This window comes from Mercenaria mercenaria, chromosome 4 (genome assembly GCF_021730395.1).
Source record: "Mercenaria mercenaria strain notata chromosome 4, MADL_Memer_1, whole genome shotgun sequence".
Lineage (NCBI taxonomy): Eukaryota > Metazoa > Mollusca > Bivalvia > Venerida > Veneridae > Mercenaria > Mercenaria mercenaria.
Window position 1 is genome coordinate 18391304 of NC_069364.1, and position 19533 is coordinate 18410836.

The 19533-nt window shown below is 37.4% G+C and overlaps 1 protein-coding gene across 2 annotated transcripts; it reads right to left on the reverse strand.

The window, feature by feature from the left end:
• Positions 1-14338: 14338 nt before the first annotated feature.
• On the reverse strand, positions 14339-16654 carry LOC123553238 (carbohydrate sulfotransferase 11-like). 2 transcript variants are annotated; one of them, XM_045342986.2, is made up of 4 exons: positions 16527-16654; positions 16141-16214; positions 15652-15874; positions 14749-14887 (listed from the first exon to the last, which is right to left on the reverse strand). In XM_045342986.2, the coding sequence occupies exons 1-4, from the start codon at positions 16594-16596 to the stop codon at positions 14844-14846; spliced, it is 411 nt and encodes a 136-aa protein (XP_045198921.1). In that variant the 5' UTR covers positions 16597-16654; the 3' UTR covers positions 14749-14843. The 2 variants fall into 2 exon arrangements, with proteins under 2 accessions (XP_045198920.1, XP_045198921.1); XM_045342985.2 differs by having other exon boundaries at positions 14339-15874.
• Positions 16655-19533: the final 2879 nt, after the last annotated feature.

Genomic DNA, 19533 nt, shown 5'->3' on the forward strand with positions numbered 1-19533 from the left:
AGAAAGAGCTTTATGGTTTATTTACAATGATTATACACCAAGCTATCCATCTCTCCTAACTAAATCCAACCTACCAATTTTAAAAATTAGAAGATTAAGAAGCCCGCCCACTTAGCTCAGTAGGTAAGAGCGTTGGTCTACGGATCGCGGGGTCGCGAGTTCGATCCTCGGGCGGGGCGTATGTTCTCCGTGACTATTTGATAAACGACATTGTGTCTGAAATCATTAGTCCTCCACCTCTGATAATTCATGTGGGGAAGTTGGCAGTTACTTGCGGAGAACAGGTTTGTACTGGTACAGAATCCAGGAACACTGGTTAGGTTAACTGCCCGCCGTTATATGACTGAAATACTGTTGAAAAACGGCGTTAAACCCAAAACAAACAAAACAAAAAAGAAGATTAAGAACTATTGCCTTAGAAACATTTAAAATTATTAACAAACATGCTCCAGTTTATCTTCATGATATGACTATAGTAAAAAATAATTCATATCCTTTTAGGTACAGCAACACTGCAGAGGTTCCGCAAGTTAGAACCACAAGGTATGGCCTGAACACTTTCCGCTCAGCAGCGCCCAGACTTTGGAACTCACTCCCTCAGTACTTCCGTGAGGAAACAAACCTGAGCCAATTCCGGAGTCTGATCAATGCCTGGAGCGGACAGGGTTGCAGATGCTCTTCATGTGCTGTTTTGAGTTAACCTCTGTTACGTGCTTATTTTCATTTTGCTTTTGCTGATTTTATTTTGTTGTGCTTGCTTTTACCTATGCATAGTATTTCTAATTGTATTTTATTACAGAATTTTCTTTGCTATTTTGCTTGTTGTACCAGCATTACTTGTGTTATGCTTTATGTTTGTATGCACGCTATATAATGTTATGTTTTGCTGCAACTATCGAAATGCAGGTGCTAATCAGGTCACCTTGAATCTAATTCAAGCTTATAGGTGTTTTAGTAAATTAGACACACTTGTGCTGTCTTTTATCTCCAGTTATTATCCGATGTTTATCTTAGGCATTTTTAGGCTAGGGTCAAGATTAGCACCAGTACCTCGGCTTCTCTTTATATGTAAATGTGCTATTACATTATGATGTTTTAATAATATGTGTGCAAATGCTTTTTACTCATACTAAAATAGTGTATCAATTGTTATATATTTGTTAAATAAGTCGGTCAATAGCTATTCATAGCTAAAGTTGATTTGTTTTGCCATACCGACAATAAATAAAATTATTCGCGTTTCGAAATTACTTTTCTTGGTAGTTTATCCCAGTACTAGTTTGGTCTGAAGTTTATGCTAGTATATTTGGGCGCTCTTTGTCACGTGAATTTCGTGAAATATTTCGGCGTATAAAAGTGTGAACTGATATTGTTCTCACCACTCGAGGTTTATGATTGGCAGCAAACAGTCTGTAATTCAGTATGAATGATTCAGAAAATACAAACAAGGATTCGGGACCTGAATGACTTCTTCGATGAATAATTCTATGAATAGAAACAAGAGAAGTGCGAATTTAGAGAAGATTCACAGAGTGAGCTGCAGTATACGACAGGAAAGAGGAAGTTGCTGGCGATTTCGATGACGACAGAAAGATCCAAAGAGCTGAAGAAAGAGTTAGGGTAGGCTCGAGAAGTTTTGAAAGAATCAGACACAGTCGTCTGTCAGTAGTTTTGGACCTGTGGACATTGCTGTAAGTCATTTGAATTTATTTTCATAATGTTGAAATCGCCCCATAGATGACCACAATGTATGCTTTACCATCGATGTTATATAAACACAAGTCCGTTAATCTGCACGTTAAATTCATGAGAACATTTATTACACAGGTTTATAGTTTAGAGCAGAGATCAAGCAATTTGTTATTAATCGTAAACAAATAAGCCTATGTTACGGCGGATTTATCACATACTCCTGATATTGGACTAAAATAAGTATTTAGTCTTTTAATATAGGGTTTGTTGTGTTCATATACGTTTAAAATGCTAACTGGAATGTTCTCTTAGTCTTTTCGAAGCTTTCGGTGCACAGGTGCAGCCAGAGCTCCAATGGCGGGATTACAAACCGGAACTAGATATATCGTCTGCTATGTCTGTGGTATCTTGGGACGATTTGCTCGACAAGCTAGAATCCACAGTTGCAAAGCCACTGACGAAAATCAACATCATTGAGAAGATGATAAGTATTGCTTTTATTCATATTATGCAGACGTTAAATGCCAAGCGAATTTCTGCAAATCTAACTTTGTGTTTCCGTAGCAGAAAACTCAGTGAAAGGCAGACTGAAAATAGTATTTCACATTTTGGAATTAATGCCGATACAGATATCCTATCTGTAATTCACTATGGATATGTTACTCTTTTTATCAAAAAAGCCACCGTCATTTGTTTTTAAAGAATAACAGGTCTGATCTAGAAAATTTAGTGATTTTATTTTTCTGCTGTTAAAGATTTTGTCAAAAAGGCCTTCAAATGCGAGTCCTTTGTCGGTGGAGATTCATCTTAAAAGAAAAGTTTGATTCTAGATTTTAGTGTATTTTAAACAGAGTAGTTTAATTTTATAATGTTAGTGAATTGTATGGACCGTTTTTCTAGTGAGTGCAATAAAAAGTTGCCTCTATACTATTAATGATTTAGGACCTCAGACACGGAGGCTTTCGACGCTTGTTCCGTTTCTTGGAAAATTGGAAACGATTGGTTAGTTCCGCCGGTATTTCTTATACTAAAGTGTTTAAATTTCTTCTTGTTTTGTAAAGCTAGAGGTACATTGGTTGCTCCTTACCGGCCATCTAACCCCCAACCCCACCCTGCGTTTTGCGCACGTTTTGTTTTCAAAAGGTTTCAATCTTTGATTAACCAGAAACATATATATGCATGGGTATTACAAGAATTCTATATTTGATACAGTAAAGTGTAAAACATTGTGGCAAGGATTTTTGACAGTTTGACAGTTAAAGTCTAGTTTGAGATATCCCCCTTGTTAAGTACCGTGGGAATTTTAGATGATTTCATTTTAGCAGATGTAATATCAATTAATATTTATGTATCATCCTTGTGTAAACAATGGTTGAAATACTATTGGTGTGTATATAGAGATGTTATTGAACATTTATATTAAAAAGGTCTGTTACAAATTATAAATCTGATTTAAAGAGACAGTTGATCTATGTGTGTTTCTTACATTACATGCAATATTTACCCGCTGTTGATAATAGATTACTCCATTTGTACAGGTGTATCACTAGTGGTATGCAGTTTTTACATCGTTATAAAGAGTGACAATTTAGTTTCACTTGTCTGCGTCTGTGACAGTGTATATCATATGATATTGAAATAATGCCATTTGTTTGCAGATTTGTTTAATACACACGGAAGATGAGAAACTGTTAAAAGATGAGCAGATATGATTTCACCGTAACTGTTTGCTTGTTGGAGGCAAAGAAAGGTTTACATCTCTTGAATTTAAGAAGTTCCGTGACTGGTGTGAGAAAGTGACGTTACCTGGTTCGCCATTCACTGTGGCATTGTACTTGGTGTCTGTAAGTGATAGCTGTTGCAGTAAGTCAATGTTAAACATGTTTTTTTACTCTATTAATTGGTAATACGTTCTGTCAAATGTACAAAATCCTTGTAACGATGATTGTTTGAAACTGTTTAAATGACTGTAAAAGAATAACTGCCAGAACGGTGGTAAAGAATTCTAATATTATGAAACAGTTTATTGAACATTTCTGAGAGCAGTTCCCAATCTGATTTAAGATTAGATTAATTGTTTATTTATTTATATATAATTTTTTTTTCATTTGCCGGAATTTTAAGAATCAATGAATCACTAAGGATTTCAGAATGTCATTGTTAGATATAGTAATTGAAAGTCAGACACTGTTGTTCTTAGAACGGAAACGTATACCGGACATTCCTCCTGCCTTGTCGCTATCTTAGAAAGATATACACGAAAACCACTTATATCATTTTCTTCAGAATATTTTTTCGTTCAGACATTTTCAAGAAAAAGCTTAATAAACGTATGTTTTGCGACGTGATTCAGACAGCCGCTTTCTTATTCTTCTGTTCATCTTGGTTTAAAACAAAAACTTCAGTTAGATGTTTGGACTTCATTCTTTTCGGTCGGGGGCTGATACTATGGTTGCTAACAGAAGTACTTGTGAGAGGTTGTGGCAGAGATATGGCAGGTGGAAATGTGTCATCAAGAGATGGCTATGTGAAAGACTCTTTGAATGATCGTCTTTTTGTCTCTCATAATTAAGACTTTTAAACATATCAGGTTAAATTGATTGCGTGTATTTTATTTTTCTATATGTTACACTCTTAAAAGGTGCTTGAGACTAATCACTTGAGGTTAAATAAATATGGTAATGTCACACTGGGTTTTATTTACATCGGAATACTGTACTTAGTGTTTTACATGTAACAGAATTATCTATATTATTTAACTTACAGTTGCTGGTAGCGGAATGCTGCAATGTATGCATTACAAGCAGTTGAATGCTGTGTTATGTGCTCTTCTTACAGTGGTATGCTACGTTAGGTTATTTTCAAGAAGCGGAATGCTGCATTAGGTTATCTGCAAGCCGTGGAAGGCTGCGTTATGTGCTCTTCTTACAGTGAAATGCTGTGTTATGTGCTCTTCTTACAGTGGTATGCTGCCTAAGGTTATTTTCAGGTGCGGAATGCTGTTTGCAGCGGAATGCCCGTTAGGTTATGTGCAAGAATGCTGCGTTTCGTGTTTTTCTTGCAGTGGAATACTGTGTTAGGTTATCTTCAGGCAGCGGATTGCTGCGTTATGTGCTTTTCTTGCAGTGGAATGTTGCGTTATGTGCTGTTCTTGCAGTGGAATGCTGCGTTATGTTATCTGCAAGCAGCGGATTACTGCGTTATGTGCCGTTTTTGCAGTGGAATGCTGTATTTGTTTATCTGCAAGCAGCGGTATGCTGTGTTATGTGTTCTTCTTGCAGTGGAATACTCCGTTAGGCTATTTTCAAGCAGTGGAATGCTGCGTTATGTGTTCTTCTTGCAGTGGAATGTTACGTTAGGTTATTTTCAAGCACTGGAATGCTGCGTTATGTGTTCTTCTTGCAGTCGAATGCTGCGTTATGTTATTTTCAAGCAGTGGAATGCTATGTTATGTTATTTTCAAGCAGCGGAATGCTGCGTTGTGTGTTCTTCTTGCAGTGGAATACTCTGTTAGGTTATTTTCAAGCAGTGGAATGCTGCGTTATGCGTTCTTTTTGCAGGAACGCTGTATTAGGTTATTTTAAGAAGTGGAATGCTGATTTATGTGCTCCGTTTGCAGTGGAATATTGCGTTAGGTTATTTTCAAGTAGTGGAACGTGCGCTATGTGTTCTTCTTGCAGTGGAATGCTGTGTTATGTTATTTTCAAGTAGCGGAATGCTGCGTTATGTGTTCTTTTTGCAGTGGAATGCTGTGTTAGGTTATTTTCAAGCAGCGGAATGCTGCGTTATGTGTTCTTTTTGCAATGGAATGCTGTGTTATGTTATTTTCAAGCAGTGGAATGCTGCGTTATGTGTTCTTTTTGCAGTGGAATGTTACGTTAGGTTATTTTCAAGCAGTGGAATGCTGCGTTAGGTGTTCTTCTTGCATTGGAATGCTGTGTTATGTTATTTTCAAGCAGCTGAATGCTGCGTTATGTTATTTTCAAGCAGAGGCATGCTGCGTCATGTGTTCTTCTTGCAGCGGAATGCTGCGTTAGTTTATTTGCAAGCAGTCGAATGCTGCTTTATTTGCTCCTCCTGCAGTGGAATGCTGCGTTAGGTGCTCTTCTTGCGGTGGAGTTTTAAGAAGTGGTATGCTGATTTTTGTGCTCTTCCTGCAGTGGAATGCTGCGTTATGTTATCTGCAAGCAGCGGAATGCTGTGATATGTTATCTTCAAGCAGTGGAATGCTGCGTTATGTGTTATTAATGCTGCGTTAGGTTATTTTCATGCAGCGGAATGCTGCGTTATATGTTTTCTTGCAAAGAAAGGCTGCGTTAGGTTATCTGCAAGCAGTGGAATGCTGCGTTACGTTTTTTGTAAGCAGCGGAATGCTGCGTAATGTTGCTTTATGTGCTCTGCAAGCAGCGGAATGCTGCATTAAGTAATCTGCAAGCAGCGGAATGCTGCGTTATGTGCTCTGCAAGCAGCGGAATGCTGCATTAAGTAATCTGCAAGCAGCGGAATGCTGCGTTATGTGCTCTGCAAGCAGCGGAATGCTGCGTTATGTGCTCTGCAAGCTGCGGAATGCTGCATGATGTTTTCTGAAGGCAATGTATTCCTGCTGATGGGTTTGAGACGATTGGGCTTTGGTGATCTGATCGATGGTCTTTCATAGAAGTGGGGTATTAATGTACAAGGTAACCACGGTAATTAAGTATCGTTAGTAAGTATTTCTTTGTTTTCCATTTACTGCGTCAATAATTTTGATACAGAAGACTGTTAGCATTTTCTCTCTTTGTTATCTCGATATGCTGCCAATTATATACCTTATTCCTACTTTTATTGTTTCTTTTTCGTCTTGTTGAAGGTAATTGAGATTAGAGAATAATTTTATTTACTCACAGCTTTAGCGTGAGTAAATAAAATTATTCGCGTTTCGAAATTACTTTTCTTGGTAGTTTATCCCAGTACTAGTTTGGTCTGAAGTTTATGCTAGTATATTTGGGCGCTCTTTGTCACGTGAATTTCGTGAAATATTTCGGCGTATATAAGTGTGAACTGATATTGTTCTCACCACTCGAGGTTTATGATTGGCAGCAAACAGTCTGTACCCGCCCTCCCTCCCATGATGTATGTTGGTGCTTGTATTTCAGTTATAGCTTGCTTCAATGAAACAAACTGGCCTGAAAATTTCTTGTCTAGAATATTAAGTTTATTTTTTCTTATAAAATAAATGCTGTTTTTGGTTTATGTTTACTATTCTACACAGGTTATGTTAAGTTTTGAATATATATAATGTGTGTTTGTTTTTTCTAAGTAAATCACTCCGATTGTTAGTTGTAAAGCTACAATTTTGGTTGCATCTGTTTGGTTCTGGTGATGTTTTTTCTAATAAAATCTTAAACACCAGATAAAATTAGAGATTTTATTAATTATTCACGCCTGTGTTTTACGCAAACTTGAAACATTTATCTTAACAACATGATTAAATTTACTTTTAGTCTCGTTTCAGTTCAAATTTACCCGGATACTAGATCGCTTGGAACCATACGAAGAACATTAAATCGATTGTTGAAATATGAATTTACTTCGCGAACAATTGTACACTTTTATGCTGCCAATTATATACCTTATTCCTACTTTTATTGTTTCTTTTTTGTCTTGTTGAAGGTAATTGAGATTAGAGAATAATTGATTTACTCACAGCTTTAGCGTGAGTAAATAAATTTTGTATTGTATTGTATTGTATTGTAATAGCTTGCAAGATAATAAAATTGTAAGTCGGTCCCATCATTTGAGATCCTCTGACTTTATCGCTGTTTTGCCTATGAGATATGTCAGTTCTGAGGTATGAGATTTCTTGCACGTCTGTTGAATAAAAGGTCTGGAATGTCAAAATTGGACACAAGTTGAGTGTTTATAGAAGATGTAGTTGAAGGCATTTTTAAATCAACAGTCGTGATGATCAATAACTAGGTTCATTTACATCATATAATTGTTACTTATAACATAGCGATAACAACAGAGTAATCCAAATGAAAGGACGTACTTATTTAATCTGGTTCCCTGTCCAATATTGGTTCCCATTCAAAGATCATTCAGCATAGATGTAACACAGTCTCTGTAAGAATTGTTTCCAGTAACAAAACGGGCACCCCTGCGTTGCACTTTTTCCAATGCCAGAATGTCTTGTTTGTAATAGGGGTCCCATACCGAGAAAGAGTACTCGAGATGTGGTCAAACAAACGACGTAAATGCTTTCTGTTTCACTTCCTGGTTGCAATTGCAATAGAGATGTCGTCGTAAAAGGTTGAATATTTTGTTAGCTTTGCCAGTAATACTGTTTATGTGGTGTTTCCAAGTTAGATCTGAGGTGAGTTCAACTCCGAGATAGGGATGGGAATCTACCTTCTGGAGGATGTTGCCATTGATGTTATAGCTAGTTTCAATGTAGTTCTGTTTCCTGGTAATCTTTAGTAGATGACAATTAGCCGCGTTTAAGTTTATGAGCCAGGTGTGAGACATTCGACCAGAGAATCCAGATCTTGCTGAAGTTGTAACATATTACTAATGCTGTTGATGGTACGGTACAGCAAGCCGTCATCGGCAAATATCTTAATAATAGTCAGAGGTGATACTTTATCAGCTATGTCGTTTACATAAAGCAGAAACATCAGAGGCCCTAACACTGTGCCCAGAGGAACCCCTGAGATAACTGGCGCATCAGAGGATGAAGAGCCGTACAGTGCAACTGGATGCAGTGGTCGAGAGGGCTAAGACGCTTTCCTACGGAGGTGAAGGCCCCTGGTTCGAATCCTGGCTACTCCCATTGCGGTGTGTCCTTGGGCAAGGCACTTTATCACGATTGCCTCAGTCGACCCAGCTGTAAAATGGGTACCAGCCAATTGCTGGGGGTAAGGTTTAATTGGTTTTGACTGCTCTTAAAATAGGGACGCTCAAAAGCTCTACAGAGCTTATGTTAATTGTTTCACAAAGCGACGGTAAATAAAATCGCAAATATTTATGACAAATGACGATGTAGGAAATGAACTTAACAATGACAACCAGATAGACATGGCCATTTTAGATTTTTCGAAAGCTTTTGATAAGGTTTCACACGGCAGATTATCCCACAAGTTAGAATATTATGGAATACAGGGCAACACTCGGACATGTATTGACTCATTTCTCAATGATAGGAAACAATAAATAGTGGTTGATAATGCAACATCAGAGATAACAATGGTTACATCTTGAGTGCCTCAAGGAACTGTTCGCATCCCGACGTTATTCTTGATATATATTAACGATATCGCATATGACATCACACCAATCATACGTTTAATTGCTGACGACTGTGTCGTTTACCGGGTAATCAAAACTATTTCTGACAGCCATCTATTGCAACAAGATCTACGCAAACTTGAACATCGGAGTGACATCTGGCAAATGGAGTTAATGTGAAAAAGTGTGCCATCATGCAATTCTCAACATCAAAGAAAAAGCTCTATGAATATAAAATGATAAGAGAAACACTTAAAGCAGTAGAACACCATCCCTACTTAGGAGTAGAACTGACCAACATGCTGTTCAAAGTATAACTTACATATCGACAACATCACAAAGAAGTCATCAAGTGTTCTTGGGTTCCTTAGACGGAATCTTAGATATTGTCCGCCAAAAGTGAAATAAAAAGCACGCACCAGTCTAGTGAGACCTAAATAAGAATATGCGTCAACAATCTGGAACCCCCATCAAAAGACTCAAACAAATTGAACAGGTACTACAACGAAATGCAGCTTGCTGGGTAACGAACCAACCGTATAGTAGACTCAGTCCAACCAGCGTGACTCCAATCCTCCAAAAACTACAATGGCCGTCACTAGAACAGCACAGGACGTGGTCAGATGTTACTTTAATGTACAACGTTGTGAATGGACGTATAGCAGTACCAGTCAATTATCATCCTGAATTCGCACACCTTATATCCACACGGGGAAGTCATTGTCTAAAGTTTATTCCATATCCAACTAGAATAATTGTGTACAGATATTCTTTTTTCCCCAAGAACTGTGATTGCCTGGAACTTTCTACCAGAAGCCTGTGTAACTTCTGTAAGCTTGGGCGCCTTCAAATCAGCAGTCCAATTTGTACCATCTGCACAATTCTAAAAAGTGGACACTGGATATACAGTGTATATACATTTTAGTCAGTTGGACTATTTTAAAGGTGCATGGGTGAACATCATGATATATGGACAGCTAGTTGTAACACAAATGCTGCGAAATGTATATAGATTTATGAATGGTTGCCGACGCGTTTCACCCTACATCGGATGTACAGTCTCCTTGCTATAGATGTCTACGTTGTGGATGTTGGCAAGAAACCACATTGAAGTTGAAGATGAAGTACTAAGATTTAAAACATAGATATAGATTAGTTGGTTACAGTTGCCAGCCTCTTAATGAATAGAATCAAACTGGGGCTGGACTGTATGTATAGGGGGAGACCATTCCAGGAACGAATTGTTCTTGGAAAAAAGGAGTTTGAATGGTACTGCGTATGAGACTGTGGGATCAAGCAATTCTGGTTCCTTGTAGGTGTGAGATGGTTATGGTCAACTGCAATTAGACTTACTTTACTTTAAAATTTTATTTTAAGGGACATTTTGATACGGCGTTGTTCAAGGGATCGCCAGTTGAGATCTTTAAGCATTTAGGTGACACTGCCTGTTTGACCATAGTTGTAACATACGTATCGAGCTGCAGATCGTTGTACTCCTTCAATTTTGTATGTGAGGGATTTGTGCCAAGGGTGTCATATAGAAGAACTGTATTCAAGCTGTAGGCGGACATAGGTGTTGTAAGCTGTTTCTTTTACTTTTCTGTTGTTTTTTTTTTGATGAATCGAAGTGAATTATTTGCTTTTGATGTGATGTCATCAATATGTTTTGACCAACTGAGATCTTTTATTAGTGTGACGCTCAGGTATTTAGCAGCTTCTGTAGTTTTAGTGCTATATTATGGAGTGTATAATTGCAGATGATAGGTTTTTTTTTTCTTTCGAGTAATCCTCAATACCTCACACTTATCCGAATTGAACTCCACTGACCAGTCCTTTACCCAGGCTTCTAGGGAATGGAAATCATTTTGTAGGGATTGGGAATCGAGGGAGGATTTAACCGTCAGATAGACGTGTCATCTGCAAAAAGCGTGATTTACTTTTGATGGACTCTGGGAGGTCATTTATGTAGGCTATGTAAGTGTATACCTTGGAATTGTCCGTTGTGATTGGTCAGTCATGTAAACAAACCCAAGAAGTGATATTTTAAGATTGCATTTACAGTATTTCATTATACTTTTTGAAAAAACTTGCTACATAAATACGTATATTAAAAAAACGAATCAAACGAATTTCTCCCGCAATACCAACGATGTAAACAAGGGGTCATCTTATTCACACGAAAATTACTTAAATAAAATATCACTATTCATATGTTTTTCGTCCAATATTTTGTGTAACTAAGATAATTCTTGAAAAAAATGTGATTAGATATACATGTTTCGATTAATGGAAGGCCGAACACGCCATAATGTTATGATGGAAGTCTATGGGAAAACAATTGGTGGTCTCTAACCTGCAGACTGTCCTGCAGAAAAGATGAAATATTGCGATACATTTCACTTTTTTAACATATGCCTATCGCAAACATTTTTGCTGCACTTTATACCAACGTCAGCCTATAAAAGATCAGAAAGATTTGTATGCATATATTATAAATAAGTATTCAATGACGAAGAGCTTACAAGGTTTTAATTTCAAGACATAAAAAGGCAAAGTTACTAACTTTATTTCTAACAAACTATTCCCGCAAGTAAAAGGAATAAACGGCATCAAGAAACCTCAAATGCAATTTAAGAATGTTTTATAGTCCTCATGTCAAAACACGTTTTAAATAAATATTTATTTAATATTCTTAAAGTTTCGATGTAGATCTACTTACTTGTGAAAATTATGTACATATGAAAGAAGATCAGCTGGAATCCAAAATCAGATTAAAACCATTACAAATATCAGACCATCTTAATCTGGAATACTTCGATGTATAGTAAGGAAGGAAGAAACCTGCTTGTATGTCCTCTCGTCTGGGCACCGGATTGTATTCAGAAACTGTTATGTCCGCAAAATGGTGTACGATACGGTACATCATAGTAGACTTTTGTGCTGTCTTCATGTTGAAAGATCTGCACCACACTTGAAGTACTGCGCGCAGAATCGCTGTGATGCCACTTCTTGGGATTAGTCGCCTGTGACAAAGCCTGCAGCTTTACAATGAACTGCTCCCTATTTGGACGTGTTAAGCACGGCACATATCATATTAATTAACCTAGACATGACCCATGGAGTTGACGCATATTTTAACTGTGGTCGTACTAAGGATTTGTAGCATTTGACCTTGAGTTCTTTTGGCACACAAAGCGGTTTCCTTCTAGGAGCACTATGGTGTTGTTAGCCTTCTCTGCTATTGAGTCTATGCATGGGTTCCACGACAACTTTCTGCCTACTGTGATACTGAGGTACATTGATTTTTAGGTCAGTTACTGTTGTTTGTCATGGCATGAACAACTGGCAGGAAAGAAATCCTCTTGTCATGGTTAGAGGACATTTGCCACTCATATTCTCACTGCTGTAAATGTCTTAATCAGCCTGCAACTGTTTGGAGTCCTCCTATCAATAAGAGCTTATGAATCAGTATAGCATGTGGTGAATTGCACAGTGCTAACCTTATTTCCTCGTGGAACGCCGGGAAGGAAGTTAGACCTTCAAGGTTCCATCTGTAAACGAAGGAATCTGCTCGTCAATTTCCATGTCTTGTCTCTTACATCATAATGATGAAAATATGAAACACAAAAACATTAATGTGGGATCTTGTATTAAGACTTTACCGAAGCTAAGGAGTGCAAGATCCAACTGCTGATTGTTCATGTTGTTGATAAGACTTGATGCGATGTCATGGGATAAAACGACGGGTTGTATTTCGCAGTACCTTTTCTTACAAAGGCCTTGCTGTCTGGATTTTTGTCAAAGACGGACATCGGATGAATATGGACAACGTCTTCCTGGGATTAACATTATATGGATATTAGAAATACCGGCCTGTTGTTCGATGGTGAGATGATTTTGTGTGACGACAAATGCATCTTTCCAGTCACCTGGAGTGTGCTCTTGGTTCAGTGATGCTTGAAATATAATTAGTAGAAGGGGCGACAATGTGTGTTATTTCCTTAAGAAACCGTGATGAAATCTGGTTTGGTCTTGTAGTTTTAAAGTGCTTAAGACTTTGCCACGTATATTGATGGATGAGGCGGTATGGATTTTGCTTGTTCCTAGTTATGGCATACATGTCTTGTTCTCGCTTGTAAATGTGAAAACTGGCACTTTCTATGGGACCCGAGTATGTTGTGTTATCCTTCTTCAGCGGATAAACTCCAGTGCCATCACAATTCTTGTTCTTGATAAAGGACTCACTTTTCTTTGCGGCCTACCATGTGACTGGTATTCTCATTATACGTTGTCTGAAAAGTCGACTGTATGCGGCGATATCTATCCTTCAGGAAACTTGTTAGTCTAACCTTCTTGTATGCCCTTCGTTTTCTCCTTTGATAGCCTGTGGATCTTGCGGACTAAATCATGAAGTGGTCATCTTTTTGAAGGTTTTGTGATGTGATGATCTAAAAGCATTTCTTTTTGAATTTGGTTCCAAGGATGTTTATTGGAGAGATAAGCTATGAAGACATAAAATATGCAGACATCTATAAGTATGCCATCCGTGACACTGGTTCTGACACTCCGTGACACTGGTTCTGACACTCGTTTAAAGAAATATAAGCCTTTGCTTGGTTCCTGTTTGCAAGGTATGATGTTTGTATCTATAAGAACGATGTCGTGATAGCCTGAACAAGGTAGAGGAGAGTTCTTGGTGACGAAAGGAGGACGCTTTGTCAAGATAATGTATTAATAGTGTCTATTAATGCCTGCTTAATTGGGATAGGATAGCTTATACCATTAACATTATACCAGGTTTTTTGAAATCTCTTTAACTTTCAAAATGTTGGTATGTTGTGTGTAGTTGCCAAAATTTATCTCAATTTTTAATGAGTTCGGAAATTGTACGTACCTTTAGTTTGAATATATGCATTGACTCTACTGCTGATCGAAGTATAGAGGACAACAGTAAGGACAAAAAAATTCAGTTGGAATAGCCACGTTCCTACAACACAGCCTCCCTAAAACGAAACCCTATAGTATTGTATGTACGGAAAGTAAATGATTGATAGTTACACAACGTACCTAGACAAACTGGAGCAATTAGCTAAGACAAAATATACAAATAAAGGACCACAGTGGGGCGCCACCCTGGAACTGTCAGCGGAAATACACCACTGAACAGTTTAACCGATCAGTGTTGCCCTTCAACTCTCTCTCTCTTAAACCCCACCATGTTCCAAATTTCAGGACAGTGTAAACAAAATGTAACCTGATGGTGTGTGTGTATGTGTTTAACGTCTTTTTCAACAATTTTTCAGTCATATAAACGACGACCATAACATGGCAAAGATAAAGAGGGTTGAGGGGACGTATGACAAACAACTTAACAACAGCGGCTACCAAGTAGTTTATTATGCGAACATATGTTACATGTAATGTAAACCATAAAACATAATACATCATATATCGGATATCATTATAATAATCTACAAAATGCATCTGAAGGTGTCGGATTATATCAATATGATGCGAGACATGTCGCTTAGAAGCTCCTGGACCAAAACATTAATTGTATAGAACAAATAGTTACTTATAGGTATTTGTATCATGTATATACTACTAAATAGTGATACATTGTATCGTCATCTTTGAATATGGATCAGTGTGGAAAAAGTGATTTTAAAGCATGTAAAATGCCATATAATCAAATTTTGAAGTCTGAAAGAACTTTGATAATGAGCTGACTATATTTAGTGACTCCTTACGTATTCTAAATGCCTGCCAGGTATAAATGTTTACTTTCTACGACATTGTTTCTGTCAAAAAGAGCCTTTGGCCTATCATCATAACCAAACAATTGGCAATCTTTGAGCACAAAATCATGAAGTCTTTCCATATCTTCAAGAGGTACTGTTCTGTATGCCTGTTGTAATGCTTCTTGTCGCTGTAATTTAACCGCAGTTTTGTTTACTTTAACTTCCAAAGCATTAGATACAGCTCTCATCATCTTTTCTACATTCAAGGTTTTAACATCTTTCTGCTTAAAAGGAAGAGGGATATCCTTCGACAGATATCCTCTGATCTGAAAGTCACTCCACACCCTTAGTACTAAATTATAAAAAGGATACTTAAAATTGCCTTTTAAGGATTTCCATGAATTAAATAGCCTACCTACGAGACTTCGAGCGGTATCTAAAACAGTTTCTTTTTCAAAGTCACCAAAATTAATATTAAAATCAGAGAAAGTGTTTCTCCACTTATCAAAAAGATACTCAGCGTCTTCTTTAAATGTTTCTAGATGTCCAATATAGTCATATGGAAGACCACAAGGGTCACATTTCTCATGCATTGGTTTAAAATGTGTATTAATTGTTTCATTATTGTCTTTCTGATTCAAAATGTATTTTACAAATTCTGCAAATTTTACATCATGGCCATACGTTAGACTTTCTTTTGACGGATTTTTTCTTATTGTTGTAACAACTTTCTTTCCATGTGATCTCCAGAAAGATAGATTAGGATTATATAATTTATGTTCATAACCTGAAAACAGTCGGCTATATGGATCTCGTACAAATATGAAGGAATTTACACCTTTCAAAAACTCCCCCATCTCTTTTCTTTCCATTCTACTTCTATATGTCTCGAAATGTTTTAGTTTCACATCTCCTAATCTTAATTCAAAAGGAGATACATGTATGTTATTACCTCCTGTAGCCAGGACTGTTAGTGTGCGTTTCCAAAATGTTGTTCCAACTTTTGTTATTGCACAGTAGAGAATAGAATGTTTTCTCTCCACCCAAACGGAGTCTTGTATTTTCTCTGGATCTAACCTTGTATGCTGTGGGGTGTTTTGATCTGTGCAAGCTTGGTTTAGTTTGAGTCTATATTCCAGGTTTTTGCGTTCAAGCCGCAGCGTATGTATATGTTTCTGCAAACAAAAATTTAAAAAATAAGATTGAAACAACATGCATTTAGTTTTTACAAACTTGACAAACATGATAAATGGCCCAGGAGTAAGCTTCTAGCTTGTATTGAACTCTCTTTCCGTAATCTTACCACGGTGTAATAAATCTCATTTCTCATAATGACTCTGTTGTGTGTGCTGTTGTTTCAGTCTATATTTCATATGATATGCACAATCTCTCTAACATTGTTTCAATATTCCATAGCTGAATAACAAAAATAGATACAAACCTGAAGTTCTACGTTATTGGTACTTGGTCTGGATTTTAATGGTGTGACGAACATTTCTGTTCCTTGAGATGTGTCTTTGTTAAACGCATGAAACACAAGAAAAAACATTACTAAGAAAGAGGTGCGTTATACAAGGAATTTCACTTTGTCTAATATTCTACTGACCAGTGCTATATTTATAAATAACTGTTCAGTCCCTAACAATGTTTCATTTACTTGGTTAAGATAAATGACATTTGCACAGTACATGTATCAACATTTTTGAACTAAGCGAGCTAAATTAAAAATTAGTCGTTTTAGTGTATTAAACAATAGTAGTAAAATTCACTAAAATGAGCTCCAATGTAATCTTAAAATAAGCAAGCAAAAGAAAAAAATGTCATTACCTTTATACATCACTATTATTGTTATAGTTAGTACAATCAGAAATACACCGTATAATTTTATAGGTTCCATCTCTAATGACGTTGTAATGATTCTGTATTTCACGCCTCTAAGTTTACTTAAAAGGCCAGTATATATATAAGGAGTGTTTCTTGTCACCAAGTACAAATCAAGAATTGTCTGCATAAACAAGAGCTGTCTCCATAGGATGACATATGCCCCCGATGGCACTTTGAATGAGTAGTTATGGCCGATGTTAGAGTTTAGGACCTTTGACCTACGGAGCTGGGTCTTGCGCGCGACACGTCGTCTTACTGTGCCACACATTCATGCGTAGTTATTTTAAAATCCATGCATGAATGACAAAGATATGGACCGGACACGCCCATCAATGCACTATCATGAAAAATGACCTTTAACGTCTACGTGTGACCTTGACCTTTGAGCTACGGACCTGGGTATTGCGCGCGACACGTCGTCTTACTGTGGTACACATTCATGCCAAGTTATTTGAAAATCCATCAATCGATGACAAAGATATGGACCGGACACGCCCATCAATGCACTATCCTTTAATGTCTAAGTGTGACCTTGACCTTTGAGCTACGGACCTGGGTCTTGCGCGCGACACGTCGTCTTACTGTGGTACACATTCATGCCAAGTTATTTGAAAATCCATCCATCGATGACAAAGATATGGACCGGACACGCCCATCAATGCACTATCCTTTAATGTCTAAGTGTGACCTTGACCTTTGAGCTACGGACCTGGGTATTGCGCGCGACACGTCGTCTTACTGTGGTACACATTCATGCCAAGTTATTTGAAAATCCATCCATCGATGACAAAGATATGGACCGGACACGCCCATCAATGCACTCTCCTTTAATGTCTAAGTGTGACCTTGACCTTTGAGCTACGGACCTGGGTCTTGCGCGCGACACGTCGTCTTACTGTGGTACACATTCATGCCAAGTTATTTGAAAATCCATCCATCGATGACAAAGATATGGACCGGACACGAAAATTGCGGACAGACTGACAGACAGACCGACAGACGGACAAACGGTTCAAAAACTATATGCCTCCCTTGGGGGCATTAAAATCTGAAGACGATTGTATATACATTTTTTACTTATTTGGACCCAGCATTGTTACATGTTCTTGTCCTTTGTGATTATGGAGTCCATTCAATATATCTGCATAAAAGAATTCGGCTTAGGTTACGACCCAACTGTTTTGAGACATACTATATGTTTAGTGTTCAAACCGTTTACAGTTGGACACTACGCTTCCCTCTTTGATTGCGTCTGACGGAAGAGGAGGAGGACTCTATGATAAACAGTTTTAAATCCCACCAGGACTGAACTGTTTTGATATCTGTCGTCAGGCGTGTTTCGTCGGGCTCTTAAGGGTGTTTCTCTTGATGCTCTATCTTCTGCAAAGGCATTGAGTACATACGTTTTTAGTTCTTAAGGGTTGCTTTTTATATAATTATACAGGAGCATTTTTGTGTTTACATGTCATGTATTTTTGTTTCCATTACGCGTGTTAGAGATTCACCTGGCGGGGATTAATTTTACTGTCCCGTGTCTTTAGAACATGGTGGGGGTAAAAATGAGGCTGGGTGCGTACCATAAACCGGTTTAAGCTCCCCAGTGGTGTTTTTGCAACTGACCGTTCTAAAGCGGTGCCCCACTGTGTTCCTTTATTTGTTCATTTTGTCCTAGTGTGTCTGCTTTGTGTGAGAGTATGTGTTTGTGCGTTTACTTTGTGTGAGTGTGTGTGTGAGTATGTTTGGTTGTGTACGCGTCCGCATGCTGGGTTAACGTTTGTTGAGGCTGCGATTTTGGAACGTGGCATTCCCTGTTTGATATTTGTCCTTGTTTTTTTTAGGACGGTGCGATATACCGGCGGGAGGGGTATTTTACATTTCATCACCAAAATTAATTGATTCAGTCTAACCGAGTCTTTTATATTTTTTTTTCTTGGTTCATTCTATTCTTGCAGAGCATTTTCTTATCGACTCTATTTTACTCCCTTGATTTGCTGATGTTGTGTGGAAGAGCGCATGAATTTAAAAACTATATTGAGTATCAACCGTTAGAATTTATTGAATGTTCACCTAAATATGTCGCTTGTTATCGTCTTTTTTTATTTCATCATAACCCCACAAACCAAATTGATTACTGATAACATCCGTCCAAGATTCAAAAAATCAAACTCAGTAACTACTGACTAAAGCGAACAAAATACCAAAAGAAATCTTTGCCTTTATTTTTCCAAACAATCTTGGACTTTTTGATGATGCACATTATTGGCTAACCATACTTAAAGATTCTCAAATACCTGATAGATAAATTGACTAGGATATAAATTGTTAAATAACAAACAGATACAGGCCTATTTCTACGCGCACTGTTGAACTCGTTTATACAAATGGCTGTGAGCTTTTTCGTCTATATAACATTTCAGTCCAATTTCACTTTCTTCACCTACATTTTGTATGAAAATAAGTAAGTAAAATTTGATATTTTCTCCTGTCTAGTTAGTTATCATGGCTTATTGTACAAACAAATGTTTTAGTTCGGCCTAACAGTAAACACATAATGAATCCAGAGTAATGAAAATGTCATAGAAACACCTCTGCCGGATTACATCGCATCAACGTGTCTACCGCAGTAAAATCCCTCATATTTCATATTGATATTGACGAAAGAAAAAATAAGTAAATCATTTGATATACAAATGTATATCAACAAAGGCCGAACTGTAAAATGTGTAAAGCTAGAAATTGAAAAGTAATTTCGGTATTGAAGCTTAACACCATTCTAAGTCCTTGCTGAATGTATTTGATTGGCATGTTCACATTTCCATTTTGAAGGATGAGATAGGAAGAGATGTGAGTACATATAATCAAAGAAGCAGATAACTTAACTTTTTTTTCGCTTTCACCCTCAGTTTGAAAATGAATCTTTATTCTGAAAAAGTTCCCAAGAGTCTCCATT

What these genes read in the sequence shown, in the direction of transcription:
- LOC123553238 (XM_045342985.2), bottom strand. Translation starts at nt 16,596, where the DNA reads ATGGAACCTATAAAATTATACGGTGTATTTCTGATTGTACTAACTATA. An exon ending in AATAATAGTGATGTATAAAG is followed by an intron (nt 16,215 to 16,526) that starts GTAATGACATTT and finishes CGTTTAACAAAG; the next exon opens with ACACATCTCAAGGAACAGAA. An exon ending in CCAATAACGTAGAACTTCAG is followed by an intron (nt 15,875 to 16,140) that starts GTTTGTATCTAT and finishes TTTTGTTTGCAG; the next exon opens with AAACATATACATACGCTGCG.